Source organism: Ahaetulla prasina, chromosome 2, assembly GCF_028640845.1.
Source record: "Ahaetulla prasina isolate Xishuangbanna chromosome 2, ASM2864084v1, whole genome shotgun sequence".
Lineage (NCBI taxonomy): Eukaryota > Metazoa > Chordata > Lepidosauria > Squamata > Colubridae > Ahaetulla > Ahaetulla prasina.
The window spans coordinates 186,692,941-186,712,063 of record NC_080540.1 but is presented as its reverse complement, the minus strand read 5'-3'; the positions used below and the strand labels follow the sequence as shown (position 1 = coordinate 186,712,063).

The 19,123-nt window shown below is 45.3% G+C and overlaps 1 protein-coding gene across 9 annotated transcripts in view; it reads left to right on the top strand.

Annotated features, from left to right (window-relative positions):
- The window catches only part of PHC1 (polyhomeotic homolog 1), a 274,243-nt gene that overhangs the window by 126,930 nt on the left and 128,190 nt on the right, over positions 1 to 19,123 (top strand). For 7 of the 9 annotated variants that reach the window (XR_009153197.1, XM_058166767.1, XM_058166765.1 and 4 more), the window contains 3 exons: positions 1,837 to 1,986; positions 11,986 to 12,141; positions 13,091 to 13,589. Coding sequence is in view for 8 of the 9 variants with exons in the window: in XM_058166767.1 (XP_058022750.1) it covers positions 1,837 to 1,986; positions 11,986 to 12,141; positions 13,091 to 13,589 (805 nt within the window). In the remaining variant the exon portion in view is untranslated. Of the gene's footprint in view, positions 1 to 464; positions 831 to 1,836; positions 1,987 to 11,985; positions 12,142 to 13,090; positions 13,590 to 19,123 lie in introns of those variants that run through there. The other 2 variants (XM_058166772.1, XM_058166769.1) reach the window with 2 other exon arrangements.

The window sequence follows — 19,123 nt, the reverse complement described above, 5'->3', positions numbered from 1 at the left end:
TCTCTTTCAGTGAAGAGAGTAGCCATCCCCACCGTTCCTTTGTCTGGTCTGTCTACTTACTTTTCTCCTACTTACCTTTCTCTCTTGACGTGTCAAGTCTACTTCTGTTGTATCTTCAGCCCCCGAGCCTGGCCTCCTGGCAGAGAGTGACTCAGAGAGTGAGGGGGAAGAGCCGACAGGGCTTCTCTCTGCAGGACCTTCCTCTCTGGCTCTGCTCCAGGTCCCAGAGGCAGGCCAGGTGGAGGAGATGACAAAGCCTCTTTCTCCCGCACCTTCTCCCTCCCGGGAAATACCTTAAGACTCAGCTGCTGACAATCAGTCCTGGTTAAATCCCAGGCATCGCAGAAAGAAGAGGCAGGAACAACAAAAGAAGGGGTTGGGCAGGCCTAGAGAGTGCTGAGTCATGGAGCCACACCCCACAGGGTATAAAAGCAGGAGGAGCTGCTCTATAGCTTCTTGTGACGGATAAAAACTGACTCTTAGAAACTTTGGCTGCAATATTTTGAGATTAAGACTTTGGCTTCTGTTTATTTCTGAACTGCATTTATGCTGGTCTGAGGAGATAAGAGAACTTGGCAGGCAATCACAGGTTCGTTGCCAGAACTGATATCTCTCATCGGAGTAAACTGCTGGCAGATATAGTCAGCTCGCGTATCTGCTTGGTTGTGGTTGGTGGGGACAGAACAGCTTCTTTGTCTTCGCCAAAAGCTGGATCCCCCGGCAACAGAGGCGGGACCTAACAACTTTGTCAGACTCAATCCACCAATCTGAATGGAGGAGGATTATCCACTCTGGTTGCTTTCTTCACTGAACAAGAAGGTGCATCTCAGGTAAGTACCAACACCCCGTTTCTTTCACCTGTTCCTCTTCCATTTTAAGGCTTAATAGAAAAGTATGTATTTTCTTTATTGATTTTTCATCTGCTGCTAATAATATCTGGTCAAGCATTGTTGGCTCTTTATAAAAGCCATATGTCTTTGCATCTTTCTCGTATCTTGATTGTATTTGCAGATGTGGCCATCATGCTAAGCCCTCACCTTGATTTTGCAGTTTCTGTTTAGTTTTAAATTCCCCTTCCTCATTCAAAATATCTTTATGTGTTACAATTTTTCCAATTTTACTGCATTTGGGTGTATCAGTGCTTCCATTGTTGAGAGCCAGACTGGTATTGTCATATAGATTTTTGCTTTGATTTTTTCCCATACTAAGAGTAGAACATTCCTTACATAGTGAAAATATCTATGTATTTTATTCTTTTCATACCACAATGAATGAAGACATTTTTAAATGGGATACTTGCCTACATGAGGAGGAAACTGAAGTTTAAATTAGTGTCATCAGAAAAAATGGTTTTCCTTTACCACAGTTTTGGACTGACTTTAGTTTTGCATGATGGTATTGTGACTTAGAAGGCTATTACGCATGTCTTCCAATTATTGAAGTTTTGAGGATATTGTGGGAGATTCCCCCCCCCCCCATAATCTACTGTTCTCAGAAATAATGGGCTGTGTACCTACCACCTGTTACTTTTCTCCATGATTATCAGCTTTGGATCTTTGATTTTGTTTCATTACCAATAATTGTTCACAGTATATTAGTTATGGTATATGAAGATGATGAGAATTATTTCTAGCAATATTTGGAGATCAAAAGTTAGGAACTATTATTTCAGAACATATCTGGACTCCTGAAAGCTATAGAAAAGACATGAAATTAGAGTATGTGAGTAATTGCTGGACCTGTTTTGGTCTTTTTAGTCACAAAGTTCAGGTACCGTTTAAAAATTGCTTCTCTTTTTTTCCATGGCTATGAATTCCCATTTTTTGCATTTTACAGATTAATCTGGCTACCACATCAGCTGCACAGTTAATCAGTCGCTCACAAAGCGTGAGTTCACCTGGTTCCACAACACTGACACAATCAGTCCTTCTAGGGAACACCACTTCACCACCTCTTAACCAGTCACAAGCACAAATGTATCTTCGGGTAAGAGTGCATGCATTGTTTTCATTATAAATCCTCTGTCTTCTTGTGGAAGTCTATCATCTCTCTCTGTTTTACAACAATGCCAGTTTTGAGTTAGCAACCTCTACTCCCTTGAACGCTTCAATGTATATATACTGCAGGGACAGAGTATCATTTAGAATTTTATTTTCTATGACTTTAGAGACCCTATGGCATTTACTGGGAGTTTGAGAACATTTTATCAGAACAAAAAGGTCATCTTTTGGTGAATCTTGGCTGCAGCTCTTACATTTGTTTTAAAGATGCTCTAGTAAAAAAGCTCCCATTCTGCTGTTTAGAATAGCTGTGAAAATTTGGCTCTTCATGTAGGCCTTCAGTGGGGAACAGTGATACCTCTCAATTGTGTTTGCCATATTTTTTTCTTTATTTTTTATGGTTTTTTGTAATTTCTTTGATTGTTATAAGCCACTGAGAGTGATTAGAGCTGAGTAACAAACAAGGGTAAGAAGCTGTTATGACTGGTTCAACAGTCAGATGTTTAGACTGGCTTTTATTATTTATTAATATGATTTCCATGTTCTTGTATCAGTATCCTAGTTTACTATCTTTCTTGTTTTTAGGACTATATGGAGGGAAAGCTATAATTTTAATAAGGCTACTTTTGAAAGATTTTTTTTACTGTCCCTTCTCCCCATTGCCTCTGGGTACTACTGTATTTTTTGGAGTATAAGACACACCTTTTTACCCCCAAAAAGCGGGTGAAAATTTGGGTGCGTCTTATAGTTTGAATGTAGCCCTACCCACCTGCCGGCCCCCACCCTTCGGAGGTTGTCGGCCTCCGTGCATCGCGATTTCAGGTGGTGGGGATCCTCATATTGCCAAAAATGAACATCACATTTTTGGTCTCTGCACACAAGGAGATGGGCGGCGGACAGAGTTAGGGTGCTGCTTGGAACCGGTGGAAAACCACCGCCACCGCATTTTCATGAGGACGTGGGGCTCTGTGAATTGCTTTGGGGAATTGTGGAGGAAAACACTGGAAAATGTGATGCATGGAGACAATGCTCTTTTTCCTCTCCGATTCCCCGAAGCAATTTGCAGAGCTGCGCACCATCATCCTCCTTTTCCGCAGTCTCACTTTCTCTTTCCTCCTTGCCAGATCTGACTCCCAGGCCAGGAGCAGAAACTGACTCCCCTCAGCCTGGGTCGTCTGGAAAACGGGCAGGCCAGGTGGCCTCTCATGCAGAAGCACCCGCTTTGCAAGAGCATCGCCTCCATACATCGAGTTTTCCAGCATTTTCCACCCTGATTCCCCAATGCAGTTCGCAGAGGCATGCGCCCTCCTCCTTGGGGTCTAAAGCGGAAGAAGAAAACTCTGGGCACGTTGAGAAGACACACACTCCTGTTGCTGGAAGATGATCAAAGTTGGTTCCTCACCCCCGCTCTGTTAAACTGAACTACACTACTTTTCTGACTTGTTGATAAATGATTCTGGGAGAAAGCAGCAGCCGGCCATCACGGAAGCGGTGCTGATCCATTTCGGGTGGTCAAAACGCCAAGCGGATATGGGGAGTTGAGACATTTCTCCTTCGTGCCCCCCCCCAGCTGCTCAGTGCAGTTCAGTGTAAGAGAGCAAGGGGGGAACCAACCTCGACTGCGGATGGAAACCCTCTGGTCATGAAGACCATTTGAGAGGAGAAGGTGGCTGAAGAGGGAGGAGTGTAGGCGCAAGGTAAGGCACAAGGATAGGGGAGATGGGACACAGCCCTTCTCCCTTCTTCCAGGAACAGGAGTGCATGTGTTCTCAAGGTGCCCAGAGTTTTCTTCTTCCCCTTTAGCCACCGAGAGCTCTGAGTTCTCCCAGGGTCTGCCTGGAAGCAGCTCCGGCAGTTCTGTTGGCTGCCTTCACAACTTGTGTGAGGACTGGAGATCCCCACTCTGTACAGCAGTAGACTTGTCCTTAACCTCCTGAGATTTCTGTCCCCATGGCTGCTGTGCGGCATAGGGCAAGGGTGGTCCGTGCAGACCACCTGCAGGCTTCGGGTGTGCTGAGTGGGCTTGCATCTTCAAGGAACTCATGGCTTGCTGGGCGCTGTGCAGGAGGTGTAACTGCCACCTAAAAACTGTTGCTGTGATCTCTGCTGCCTGGAACCGCCCGAAAATGCAATGCTCTTTCTTTGCCTCTGCACGTCCCATTTTTGGAATTAAGAATGCAGTGGAGATCTCCAGGCAGCAGAGATCACGGCAACAGCATTTTTGGGTAGCAGTGCCTTGCCTTATGCCCCCTGCGCAGTTCCTACTTCTCCAAGTAAGTCCCGAGGTCTGTGCTTCCCCAGGCCACTTCTGGAATCTGACCAAGGCAGCAAAGGTGCAGGGAGCTTGCCAGGAAGCCCAGCACCGTAATTACGAGATTGCAGAGTCCAGGAGGACAAGTGCTGCATCTCTATGAGGCCTTGCGAGAAAGCCAGGCTTTCAATACCTATGTGAGGGTTCCAAAAAACCCTCCTCTGCATAAAAAAACCTCAGAAGCCATTGCCTTTCAGAGTTCTTTACTAGCATAAGGAAACTGGCACACAATGAGTGAAATTCCAAAACTGAAACTTCCAGATTCTTTTCCCAATTATAGAAACCCCAAGAGTCCCCCCCCACCCCTTTGCCGGTCACATGGTCCAACGTTCTTCCACTTTATTCGAAACCTCTTCTTGCCACTCCCTCTGCAGATGTGAACACAATCCAACCTTGACCGCTTGAAGAATGTTACCATACCCCTCAACCCCACTTCTTCCTCTCAGGGGAAAAATGTGGCAGCGTCTGGAAACCTAAGGCCTAGTATGGTTTCCAGGCCTGACAGGCGTCCCCTCTTGCAAAAGAAGCTATATCCTAGGAAAGAAAACAAAGAATTAATAAAGAAGAGTGTCGGTAGTCCACACTTCCCTTCTACCCCCCTCTACCCCCTTCAAGAGGTTTTTTAGGTTTGTCAGGGAAAGTGTCGTGAAATTGTTTAATCAAATTATCCGCATTTACTTTCCAACTTTTGACCCAAGTAGATTCTGATAATGGATATCCCTTCCAGTGGACTAAATATTGTAATTATATAGTCTAGAGTCAAGGATTTTCTTGATCTCATAGTGGGTTTCACCTTGGATTATCAAGGGGGGGGGAGGTTGGGGTCTCAGACCAGATTGTCTAGCTGGTTTTAATAAGCTGCTATGGAATACCGGGTGTATTTTCCCCAATATTCGAGGGAGTTTGAGTTGGACGGTAACGGGATTAATAATCTTTACAATGGGGAAAGGGCCCAAAAATTTTGGACCAAATTTTCTGCTTGGTATTCTCAACCTCAGATACTTAGTAGATAAAAAGACTTTATCCCCAATGCGAAAAGGGGGTTGAAGGGAACGGTGTTTGTCAGCTTGGGCTTTGTATTTTTGAGCTGTTACAGTTAAGGCCTTTTTTGTATTTTCCCACCCTTTTTTCAACGAATTCATCCAGTCCGTTAGGGAAACGGAAGTGGGGGGTTGCATGGGGAGTTCAGGCATTGGAACGAAGTCCATGCCGATGGTTATCTGAAAAGGGGTTAACCCCGTGCTGCTGTGTACAGCATTATTATATGCGACCTCTGCAAATGCTAACAAATCCGACCAGTTCTCTTGTTGGTAATTTACATAACACCGTATGTATTGTTCCACCACTGAGTTCAATTTCTCAGCCGCACCATTGGTCTCAGGATGGAACCCATAACTAAGTCCTTGAGATGACCCAATGGACCGTAGGAACTCCCTCCAGAACTTGGCTGTGAATTGAACACCCCTGTCGGATATTATCCTTTTAGGAACTCCATGTAGTCTATAGATGTGTTTCACGAAGAGCTTTGGTAACCTTCTCGCCGATGGCAATCCGCTGCACGCAGTGAAGTGGGCCTGTTTAGAGAACAAGTCCACCACGGTCCATATCACCGTATTTCCCCCACTAGGTGGGAGTTCAACAATGAAATCCATGGCAATCTCCTCCCAGGGTCTGGTGGGTTCGGCCACGGGTTATAGGAGGCCAGGGGGTTTCCCTGGTCTGGACTTCATGGTGGCGCAGGTGGCACAGCTCCGCACATAATCTTCGACATCTGATTTCATTTTTGGCCACCAGAATTGCCTTCTAGCCAAGTGGAGAGTTTTCAAAAACCCAAAGTGACCTAGGCGAGAGTCGTGGCTTGTCTGTAGTATAGCCAGCCGCATAACGACGGGTACATAAATCTTGGTTCCCTTCAAGGGTAGTCCATCCCTTAAGGTGAGGTCCGGCAAGTTTTCTTTAAACCAAGCATTGTCAGTGAGTGCTGATTTTAATTCCGCTAGTAGTTTATTTGGTGGGATGCTAGCACCACGGCGTGATCGCGGTCGAGTAAGTGCTTGGCTGGCCGGTTCGCTATTGGGAATCATCGCATGTACTACCTCTTCGCATTGGCTGTCAAATTGCGGTTTCCTAGATAGGGCATCAGCCAGTAGATTTTGGTCGCCAGGGATGTATTTGAGGGTGAAATGGAACCGTTTGAAAAACTGAGCCCATCGAACTTGTTTGGGAGAAAGTTTTTGAGGGGTTTTTAAGTATTCGAGGTTTTTGTAGTCCGTCCACACCTTGAACGGTTCCTTTCCCCCTTCAAGGAAGTGTCTCCAGGAGAGGAGTGCCCACCACACTGCAAAGGCTTCCTTTTCCCAAACTGCCCATCTGCGTTCAGTGTCTGTCAGTTTTTTAGAAACGTATGCGCAGGGCATAAGATTGTTGTCAGTATTCCGTTGTAATAAGACAGCCGCTACCGCTACATCGCTTGCGTCAGCTTGGACCACAAAAGATTTATTTGGATCCGGGTGTTGAAGATGTCAGGCCTGGAAACCATACTAGGGTTCCAGATGCTGCCACATTTTTCCCTTGAGGGGGAAAAGGGGTTGAGGGGTATGGTAACATTCTTCAAGCGGTCAAGGTCGGATGGTGTTCACATCTGCAGGAAGAGTGGCGAGAAGATATTCGAATGAACTGGGAGAACGTGGGACCATGTGACCAGCAAAGGGGTCAGGGGGGTGGGACTCTTGGGGTTTGTATAACTGGGAAAAGAATCCGGAAGTTCAGTTTTGGAATTTCACTCATCATGTGCCAGTTTCCTCATGCTAGTAAAGAACTCTGAAAGACAATGGCTTCTGAGGTTTTTTTATGCAGAAGAGGTTTTTCTGGAACCCTGACAGAAGAATTGGTTCCATCGAGAATAGGCATTTTAGGTGTTCAAAGGACCGCTGGCAGTCCATTGTCCAAGGTAGGGGTTGGTTAGGTTTGAGTTTGGCGGGTAATGGCTCAGTTTTTACCAATTCTGTTAATGGTAGAGCTACTTCTGCAAAGAAGGAATGAATTTGCGGTAAAAATTTGCGAATTCCAGGAAACTTTGAAGCTGTTTACGTGTGCGTGGCAGTTGCCAATCCAACACCGCTTTTACTTTTCCTGGGTCCATTTCGATACCTTTGTTTGATATCCGGTAACCTAGGTAGTCTAGGGATTCCTTATGGAATTCGCATTTGGAAAGTTTCACATATAGCTTGGCTGCTAGGAGTTTTTTAAAGACTTATCTGACTAATTTGATGTGTTGTTCGAGATTGTCTGTGTAGATAAGAATGTCATCTAAGTAGACAAGAACCCCATTGTAGAGATGGGGGTGCAGGGTTTCATTAATTAGTTGCATGAAAACCGCTGGAGCCCCCTGGAATCCAAAAGGCATGACACGGTATTGGAAACTGCCCATGGGGCAGTTGAAAGCCGTTTTCCATTCATCACCTTCCTTGATGCGGACCCGGTAATAGGCTTCCCTTAAATCCAATCTGGTGAAAATTTTGCCTTTTGCTAAGTGGTTCAACAAATCGTGCATTAGTGGTAAAGGGTATGTGTTTTGTATGCAAATCGCATTGATATTTTTGAAATCAGTACACAATCTAAGCGACCCATCTTTCTTTTGTTTAAATAGCACGGGCGCAGCTAGAGGTGATTTTGCTGGTTCAATGAACCCTCTGGCTAGGTTAGTGTCAATGTATTTCCTTAGTTCAGACATTTCAGCTGGCGTCATTGAGTACATTTTGGGTTTTGGTAATTTTGTCCCCGGGTGCAATTGAATTGCGCAGTCAGTTTGTAGGTAGGGGGGTAGGAGGTTACATTCATCTTCGTTAAAAACGTCTGCTAAATCCATGTATGCTTTAGGGATGCGTGGTTCATTACGAGATGGATTGCATATTGTGGATATTGGTTCCCTCTGGTGGTCATTCTGGATAAGTTTTTTTTCGGTAGGGGAAACTGGGTCTATGGGTCTGAAAGCCCATATAATTTTCTTGAATCCATCCTCCCATTTGATTGTGGGTTCCCATTTGTCCAACCAAGCTAAACCCAGGATGATGGATTCTGACATCTTTGGAATTACTATGAATCTTTTTTTTTTCCGGGCAAATTTTTTTATTTTGCATAATAATTCCCACAATTTGACCAGTGTACAATACAATCACTTATCCAACAATCGATCATATACTCAAATTATGCTCAATCAGGCCTGCTCGATCGCCACTCCCTTCCTTAATCCTTTCTACCCTTCTCATCCTTCTTCTACTTTCCCCACCATCCTTCTCCTCGCTTTCCTACTTCCCGTCCTCTTCCCACTTCTCACTACCATCCTTTCTAACCCTCTATCTTCCCCTCCTTCTTTTCCTCCTATCCTTTCTTCTCCCTCCCTTCTTTCCTACCTATCTACCTGCCTACCTACTTTCTTCCTTCTTTACTCCTCTTTCCTTACCCTTTCCTTTACCCTTACCCTTTGCCATTGTACAGGGATAATGGTAGAATTAAACAAGTTGGAATGGTGTAAAGTCGGGACTGCTCGGTAACCACTCCCGACTTTACACCATTCCAACTTGTTTAATTCTACCATTATCCCTGTACAATGGCAATCAATCAATTTATAATCTTCCCCTTCCCCCCCATTTCCCCCCTCCCCCCCCCCGAGACTTCCCAGAACAGAATACAGGGTATAGTAACTAACAAACATAATCTAAAATATAAAACATATTCCATTTCACACCATCCCACTATCAATTCCCTTCTTTCTTAAACTCTAATACATAGCAATTCCTAACTTCACTCAAAAACTAATTGATATTTTTTAATCTGATACTTATTTTGAATATAATCGATCCACTTTCTCCATTCCAAAATATATTTTTCTTGTGTATAGTCTTTCAAGTAGGCAGAAATTTTTGCCATTTCTGCTAAATTTGATACTTTACTAATCCATTCTCCAATTGTAGGTAAATCTTCTTTCTTCCAATATTGTGCAATCAATAGTCTTGCAGCAGTTATTAAATTCAAAATCAGTTTTGCCTCTATAACAGTGCAATCTGGAATTATTCCTAATAAAAAGAACTGTGGAACAAACTTGATCTTCTTTTTCAAAATGTTCTGCATAATCCACCATATTTTAATCCAAAAAGCTTTAACTTTTTTGCAAGTCCACCATATATGATAATAGATAGCATCCTCACAATCACATCTCCAACATTTTGCTTTCACATTTGGATACATACATAACAGTTTTTTAGGATCTAAATGCCATCTATAAAACATTTTATAAAAATTTTCTCTTAAATTTTGTGCTTGCATAAATTTAACATTCCTCACCCAAATTTTTTCCCATGTTTCTAACATTATAGGTTGTTGAAAATTTTGTGCCCATTTTACCATACAATCTTTAACCAACTCCATTTCTGAATCAATTTCAACCAATGCATTATATAATCTCTTTATATGCTGTTGACCTTGATCTTTTATTTGTTTTACCAAGTTATCATCCCTTTGGCTTATACCAATTTTCTGATCTATTTTCCATCTAGATTGCAATTGTCCATACTTGAACCACGTATAATTCCTCCCTTCATCCCTCAATTTCTCCCTAGATTTTAACTGTAATTCCCCTTTTTCCATAGTCAAAAGCTTTTTGTAAGTAATAACCTCCATTTTTTGTAATATATTTATATTCTCTATCATATGTCTGGGGATAGTCCATATTGGTATCTTTCCATCTAACTTATATTGATATTTTTTCCAAACCCTCAACAAAGCACTTCTGACCATATTATTCTTAAATAATATTTAAATATTTTATTAAAGCACTTCCTAACAAACAGGAAGCAGCAGGTGAAGCTAAGCAAGATCACATCAAATACCTGTACAATTAGCACAGGGGCCCCCAAGGCTGTGTGCTCTCCCCACTTCTCTTCTCTCTGTATACCAATGACTGCATCTCCAATGATCGAGCTTCAGCAATTTCTCCCTCTCTGGTGGGAGGGAAGATGAATTTAGGCTGAGCTAAACTCAATGGCTCTCGAGGCGGGTGAGCTGAACTTATACGAGGCCTCACTTCCAAACGCTCAAAAGTTTCCGGGAGGTCTAATAGGGATTGGGATTTTAGGGGGTTTCTCAGGTCCCAATCCAGTGACTCTCCCGATTCTCCGGTTTTTACTGTCCTCCATTGAGATTGAGAAGAGGGAGAGAGCTCTCCATTCCGCCCTGGGGAAATGTTTTCTCCCAGGGATCTCACTTCTTGCAATTGATGGGAAGGGGTTTGGCCGGAGCAACAGCTTACCCATGAATCGGAGTCTTTAGGCCGTGCACCAAGCTGACGAGCAGGCTCCACCACTTCAGGCTTTTGAGTCATATCTTTCGATGGGAAGTAGGTGATCTCGACCAAGTCCTCAGATTCCAGCCTCTCTGCCCCTTCAAGGCGTTCAGCTTGCTGGCCTTCCATCTTCGCTGGGTCTTTGCACCGCTGTGGAGGTTGCAGAGGCTGGGGCCAGCACCCCCCTAACGGGCCCCCTGAGCGGAGGAGAGGGTACCGTTAAGCCAAAGAAAGTTAGGAGTTTTGGAATAATGTCAGGGTTCCAGAAAAACCTCCTCTGCATAAAAAAAACTCAGAAGCCATTGCCTTTCAGAGTTCTTTACTAGCATAAGAAAACTGGCACACGATGAGTGAAATTCCAAAACTGAAACTTCCGGATTCTTTCCCCAGTTATACAAACCCCAAGAGTCCCACCCTCCTAACCCCTTTGCCGGTCACATGGTCCAACGTTCTTCCACTTTATTCGAAACCTCTTCTTGCCACTCCTTCTGCAGATGTGAACACAATCCAACCTTGACCGCTTGAAGAATGTTACCATACCCCTCAACCCCCCTTCTTCCCCTCAGGGGAAAAATGTGGCAGCGTCTGGAAACCTAAGGCCTAGCATGGTTTCCAGGCCTGACAACCTACAGCTATAGGTAGGAATACGGGGGCGTCTCGAGAGTGGAGCCTTCAGTGCCAAGTCCCTCTTCTGCCCCCATGAAAATCATCCCCCACCCTACTTTACCCACTCCAGTTAAATAGAGTGATAGGATTTGTTTTAAACTGATAAAAAGATCTGTGCTACTCGTTATCAAAATCCGAGTGAAAGTGAGGACGCCGCTGATCCTAATGCTGGTAGGCAGAGGCAGAATTCTTCTTTTCTTGTTTTCCTCCCCCAAAATTAAGGTGCGTCTTATACAGCGAAAAATACGGTAATTGCGTATTTGTGAAAAGCTAATGCTTAAATTGCTTGGTTTCAGATTTTTGTTTTAGATTTAGAGAATAGGTTCTCTTCGTTATACTTCTGTAATATGAAAATACTTTCTTAACTATCACAAATAGTACAGGTCCCTTACTTTTATTATCCATCTTTCATTACTACTTATAAACTAATGGGTAAATTGTTAGGTATCTATTATTTGCACAATAGTGGGGGGAAATGATAATTTGCCCTCTGTAAATAAGTAATGTCTGCTTTCTATCTGACAAAGAAAAGAGTGCAAATACAGGATGAGTTTCTGTTGGGAGACCCTTGATCCATGACAGATTATAACATTTTTGCTTTTGGTTCATTTTCTTTCTTCCTCTCTTTTACTGTCCCACCTCCATACCATGTAATCTTTCCCAAACAGCCGCAGCTGGGGAACCTGTTGCAGGTGAACCGGACCTTGGGCCGCAATGTACCTCTTACTTCCCAGCTCATCTTGATGCCAAATGGGGCTGTGGCTGCTGTTCAGCAGGAATCGCCTTCCACTCATGCTCCTGGGGTCCAAACAGACACAGACCAGGTCAGTGACATTCTTTTCTGGGGGTTCCCATGACCAGCCTGACATGTCCTAATCTTACGTGCATACTTAAATTTCACAGTGTCACTAATAGAGCATTAATTTTATGCTGTATTCTTGTTTCATAGCAAGCATTCATCATTTATTACACACATCATTGTTGCAGTGAATTTATACAGTTGAATAGCTATGCTAATATTCGTGTCTGTTGTATCCTCATTCTCACAATGTGTACCATTTATTGTTGCAGCATTAAATAAATGCTTCTGACATAAGAAGTATAAATAATTATTACATAAAAAATTGGGAAAAATTTATAAAAGGAAATTGTTCAAATAAGGGGTGAGTGGAAATTAATATGCTATAGGAAATTGGAAATGTAAAGGTTGTAATCATTTAACTGTAACTCATGATATGCAAAAATTATAAAATTACTGCCTTGTAATTCTAGCCTGCTTGATCACTGAACACTATCTTTCTCATCACTGCTTGGCACATTGGAAAGATGGGGGTGGGCCACAATGTTCTGCATCTATTTTCTATCCCATATCTATTTTCCATCTTAAATGCTGTTTCTTTGCAAAGATCAACTTTTGCCAGTTGGAGTTATTGGAATGTGAAATAAATAATCATCAGAATGCTGTAACATTATTCTGAAGGAGTTTGCTCAGAACAGTATTCATATGGCAGAAAGATGTTTTCATCTAGTTCTGCCCAGGAACTGCCATATGATTTTAAATTTAAAGATAAGAGATTAAAACTTTGCCAAAGTAACCAATTCTTTTATAAATTACTTGAGCCTCCTTCCCTGTGGTATTTAGTGATATTGGCCCATTTTGGGCCCAGAAGAAATTGGGCAGTTTTCCTGTAGATTGAATAACAGTAAATTTCAGGACACTGGGCCCTTTGAAACCTACAGTAAAGGCTTATTCTTTTTCCTTATATTTTCCAGGTGCAGAATTTGGCTGTCAGGAGCCAGCAGACTTCAGTAGCTAATGCATCACTTCAAGCTTCTACTCCAAAGGCTACTTTGCCAGGGAATTCCCAGTCTTCAGTAATACCCCAAGCTGCCCATGCTGGCCAGACTTTGACAGTAACACAAGCATCTTCTGGCAATGTAGGCCAGTCACTCAATCTCAGCCAAGGTGCAGGAAGTAATGGCATTTCTGGAGGCATGGCCTCGTCAGTAGGGAGTCATGCTACCACTGGGTTGAACCAGTCAACTTCATCTGGCCCAGGATCCAACTATCAAAGGAAAGGCACTGGTGTAGTTCAGCCTTTACCAGTACCTTCTACTCCTCAGGCAGTGACTGTGAGCCAAGGAAGTCAGACAGAGGCAGACAGTGTGGCAGCAAAGAAGGCTGAAGGTGATGGTAACGGGCAACAGACTGTGGGCATGAATCTGACAAGGACAGCTACACCAGCTCCAAGTCAAACTTTGATCAGCTCTGGTATGTTACATGTGATTCTTTTCTTTGTAGGCAGCCTGCCAATGCCTTCTTGAAACTTTTGTATTCTTTGACAAGGTTCACTGCTTTTATAATTGCTACATATCACAGGAAAGATAGATTTTAATTGGGTTAGCAAATTGGTACTACTCATTTCTATGTTGGATTAGATTGAAGAAAAAGCTCCATGGTTCTTGTTCCTGGTAAAGAGAGCTGTGTTTTGTCACACTGTCTTCATTCTCAATGAGTGAGATACTGAACAGGCATAATTGTTTTCTGCAAGGATGAGAAATCTCACTCAAGGGCAACTTGTCCTTCTATACCAGTGATATCAAGGATTAGGCATACATAGTTCCTTTTCAACAAGCAATGTTGCTCAACCTTGGAAACTTTAAAATGTGTGGACCTCATCATAGGGCTGGCTAAAGAATTCTGAGAGTTGAAGTCTTAAAATTGCCAAGGTTGAGAAATAGTGGCATAAGAAAAAAAATGTTCCCATTCTCTTTGCCTGCTTGATGGAAAGGGCTAATCTTTGATTTCTGAATTTCGTTTTTCATCAATATTAAGAAGAGAACATAAGGAAAAGTTTTGCAATTACATGAGTGGGTACAATTAAAGGGTTTTTAATTTGCTAGGTTCCCTTAGCTTCTCCTTCCCTAATTGTTATCTTTTACGGCAGGGGTCCTCAAACTATGGGCCGCGGACTGAATATGGCCTGCCGATATGATCCTGATGGTGTGCTTGGCTGGACCATACCGGAGGGCCTATGACTGGGCTGGGCCATATGGTGGGTGGGAGGGGGTGATGGAGGCGATGGGGGAATGAGAAGGAGGAGAGGGATATCCTTGATGTTTGCGTCTACCCCTAAACTGGTTGGTGTCATCTTGCCATCTTGCCCTGTGTAATCTTGCCCCTGTGTGCTTGAAGTGCTGTGACTGTCATTTGTCATCTGGAGCCATTTGAATTCCATCATTAGCGGCTCATCAGGGCTTTTGCCTTCGAAGACGGTGTCTACACTTCTATCTTTTACCATCTTGCACCAGGCTCTAAATGGATTTACTGAGACTCAACTTTTCATTGAGACTTAATAGATCCTGTGTATCATCTATACCGCTCTGGGGGCCATACCATCTTTTAGCCGCCTTTTCTCATGAGATACTCACCTTCTGAACTTCTTCGCTTGCGAGGTGCCCTCGCCTCGCAAGAATGGCCCTCCACACTATCGAGGGCCTGCCTTAACGAAGGGTCTTGGGACCCGGAGAGGTGGCATGCGTCCAAGAAGAATCTTCGGGGGTTTTTAGATAGGTTTTTTAATAAGGGGTTTTTAAGGGGGGGAGGGGATTGACGGGTAGGGGGAGTGACCCGTTGGGGAGGGTATGTCCAGTCCCAGCGCGCGCTCACGACACTATTTTAGCTGGTCCGAAGACAGGGGGGGAGGGGTCTGTTCAGAGCAGAGAATGCTATTCTATCTGTACGGTAAGTGGGAGGGGCAGATATGGCGGAGGCAGGGGCCGACGCTCTTTGGGAGCACGTGTTCGATGTCTAAAAGCGATCACGTGCTCCGCCCCTCAGTCCTCACTGCTCCCGGATGGTCAAGACCCTCAGAGCTTGGGTCTCGCTGATGCTTTGCAATGCCCGGTCCGTGGTCAATAAGGCTCCCTGATTTGTGATCTGATTCAGAGGAGTCCGCGGACCTTATGGGCATTACGGAGACTTGGCTGGGCACAGAAGGGGGTGTACCCCTGGTCGAACTGTGCCCTCCGGGTTTCCGTGCATTCCATCAGCCGAGGGCCCAAGGTAGGGGTGGGGGGGTGGCGGTTGTGATTAAAGAAAGTCTGGAGCCGAGGGAGTCCACTGTTCCTCAGATAGCTGGCTGTGAATCCCTCCTTGTGAAGTGGGGCCACCGCAATCAGATGGGGCTGTTGATCATGTACCTGGCTCCTTGCTGCGTGACTACAGCCCTACCTGAACTACTAGAGGTGCTTGCTGGCGTGGCGGTTGAGATCCCCAGACTTTTGGTCTTGGGAGATTTCAACCTGCCATCTGCCGGCTTGTCGTCAACGGTGGTTCAGGAGTTCCAGGCCTCCATGACGGCCTTGGACCTGATTCAAGTAACTGATGGCCCTACACACATTGGGGGAGGCGCGCTAGACTTGATTTTCATCTCTGGTCAGTGGGTAAATGATCTGGATTTAGGAGATATAGTGAAAGAACCGGTGTCATGGTCAGATCATTTTCTTCTTTGCCTAGACTTTCGGACCGCCGCTCACCACCGCAGGGAGACGGAGCCAATGCGTTGGTTCCGTCCCAGGCGCCTGATGGACCCGGATAGGTTCCTGACAGAGCTTGGGCCGTTTCCTGAGGATCTTACCCACGGCACGACTGAAGAACTGGTTGCGGCCTGGGAACGGGCCGCGGCTGGGGCTTTGGACCGTGTCGTGCCTTTGCGGCCTCTGACCCGGCGTAGATCTCAATTGGCTCCCTGGTCTTCCGAGGAGCTGAGAGAGATGAAAGGCCGGAGAAGACGCCTAGAGAGTACTTGGAGGTCTAGCTGTTCCGAGGCTGATCGGACACTAGTGAGGTCCTTTACTAGGACCTACCTAGTGGCAATGAGGGAGGCGGTTGCCTACGTTTCCACCCTCATTGCATCGGCAGATAACCGCCCGGCCGCCCTGTTTCGGGTGACCCGTTCCCTCCTCTATCAAGAGGGACGGGATGACCCCTTACAGGGACGAGCTGAGGAGTTTAACGGTTATCTATACGATAAAATCGTTCAGCTTCAGGATAGTTTGGACCAAGATTGTGATGATCCAGCCGGGATGACAGAGTCGCGTCTTGTTGAGGTTATTTGGGATGAGTTTGATTCTGTGGCTCCCGAGGACATGGACAGGTTGCTGGGGAGGTTGCATGCAACTACATGTTTACTGGACCCGTGCCCTTCCTGGTTAGTGCTGGCTGCTCAGGAAGTGACACGAGGCTGGCTCCAGGGGATTATAAATGCTTCTCTGATGGAAGGGGTTTTCCCCGCCGCCTTGAAGGAGGCGGTGGTGAGACCTCTCCTCAAGAAGCCTTCCCTGGACCCAGCTGTTTTGGGTAATTACCGTCCAGTCTCCAAACTTCGCTTTGTGGCGAAGGTTGTAGAGAGTGTGGTTGCATGGCAGCTCCCCCGGCACCTGGAGGAAACTGTCTATCTAGACCCATTCCAGTCTGGCTTCCGACCCGGTTATAGCACGGAGACGGCTTTGGTCGCGTTGGTGGATGACCTCTGGAGGGCCAGGGACAGGGGTTGTTCCTCTGCCTTGGTCCTATTAGATCTCTCAGCGGCCTTCGATACCATCGACCATGGTATCCTGCTGCGCCGGTTGGAGGGATTGGGAGTAGGGGACACCGTTTATCGGTGGTTCTCCTCCTATCTCTCTGACCGGTCGCAGACGGTGTTGACAGGGGGGCAGAGGTCGTCCTCGAGGCGCCTCACTTGTGGGGTGCCGCAGGGGTCGATTCTCTCGCCTACCCTGTTCAACATCTATATGAAGCCGCTGGGTGAGGTCATCAGTGGTTTCGGGGTGAGTTACTATCTGTATGCTGATGATACTCAGCTGTACTTTTCCACCCCGGACCACCCCAACGAAGCGGTTGAAGTGCTGTCCCGGTGCCTGGAAGCTGTACGGGTCTGGATGGGGAGAAACAGACTCAAGCTCAATCCCTCCAAGACGGAGTGGCTGTGGATGCCGGCATCCCGGTACAGTCAGCTGCATCCGCAGCTGACTGTTGGGGGCGAGTTAGTGGCCCCAAAGGAGGTGGTTCGCAACTTGGGCGTCCTCCTGGATGGACGGCTGTCTTTTGATGAACATCTGGCAGCCGTCGCCAGGAGGGCCTTTTACCAAGTTCGCTTGGTTCGCCAGTTGCGTCCCTTGCTTGACCGGGATGCCTTATGCACGGTCACTCACGCTCTGGTTACATCTAGGCTGGATTATTGCAATGCTCTCTACATGGGGCTGCCCTTGAGGTGCACCCGGAGGCTGCAGTTAGTCCAGAATGCGGCTGCGCGGGTAGTAACGGGGGCCGCTGTGGCTCCCACGTGACATCGCTGTCCGTAGCTTGCACTGGCTTCCTGTGGTCTTCGGTGCGCTTCAAGATTCTGGTAACTATCTTTAAAGCGCTCCATGGCTTAGGACCCGGGTACTTACGAGACCGCCTGCTGTTACCCTTTGCCTCCCACCGACCCGTACGCTCTCACAGAGAGGGTCTCCTCAGGGTGCCGTCTGCCAAACAGTGTCGGCTGGCGGCCCCCAGGAGTAGGGCCTTCTCTGTGGGGGCAGTGACGCTCTGGAACGAACTTCCCCCTGGCCTGCGTCAAGTGCCTGATCTTCGGACCTTCCGTCGTGAGCTCAAAACATATTTATTCATTCAAGCGAGACTGGCATAATAGTGTTGAATTTTAATTGGGTTTTCTTAATATTTTAAAATTTTAAACTTAAATTTTAATTATCAGCCTTTATAATTTGCTATGTTTTAAATGTCTTAATTGTACATATTCTGTTTTTTATTTTTGGCTGTACACCGCCCTGAGTCCTTCGGGAGAAGGGCGGTATAAAAATTTAATAAATAAATAAATAAATAAATAAAATAAATCAATACTCATCACAGTTCAACTGTTCAGCAGCAACATCAAAATGAACTTTGGACTTGAAATATGTGCTATATTACCCATGCAGCAAGGAAAAATGAAAAAAAATAGAAGGAATAGAACTGGGAAATGGAAACATAGTGAAAGCATTACCAAAGGATCATAGTTACAAATACCTAGGTATATTGGAAGCAGATAACATCTTGAATGGAAAAGTCAAAGAGTTAACACAAAAGGAATACATCAGGAAGGTCCGCAAAATATTAAAATCAAAGCTGAATGCTGGAAACATAATTAAAGCCATTAATACATGGACAGTTCCAGTGATACGCTACTTAGCTGGAATCATCAGTTTTGAATGATTATGTGAACCAAAGTACAGAAAAATTTCTGCAGGCTGTGAAAACGGAGAACATTATAAAAATAACAGAAACAAAGGCAGAATATAAGGAAAAACAGCTCTTGGCTCACTCAGCCGCAGTTGTGCAAGACGCCACTGAAGAACAAGCCAAACTTGGTTTCGCCACCAGTGACTTCGTTTTATTGAGGTCTGCTACAAGCCGGGCCTGTTTTTGGTCTCCCCAGCCTCCAGGAAGGGAAGGGAGGGAGGGAGACACACACACACACACACAGAAGCACCCCCCCCAAGGCAGCCACATCCCTTCACTAACCTGCTTTCCGTACCCAGGAGCATAACAAATTAAAGTTTAATTTGTGTGTATTGTTTAATGGAGTGCTAAATTGGCCACGCCCAACCAGTCACATGACCACCTAGCCATGCCCAGTCAGCTCGTCTGTCCCCCCCAACAGTGTGAGGGACCATGAATTGGACCCCTGTTTAAAAAGTTTGAGGACCCCTGTTTTAGGGTATGGGTATCTGACTTCATTTTCTTACATTAAAGTATAGGTA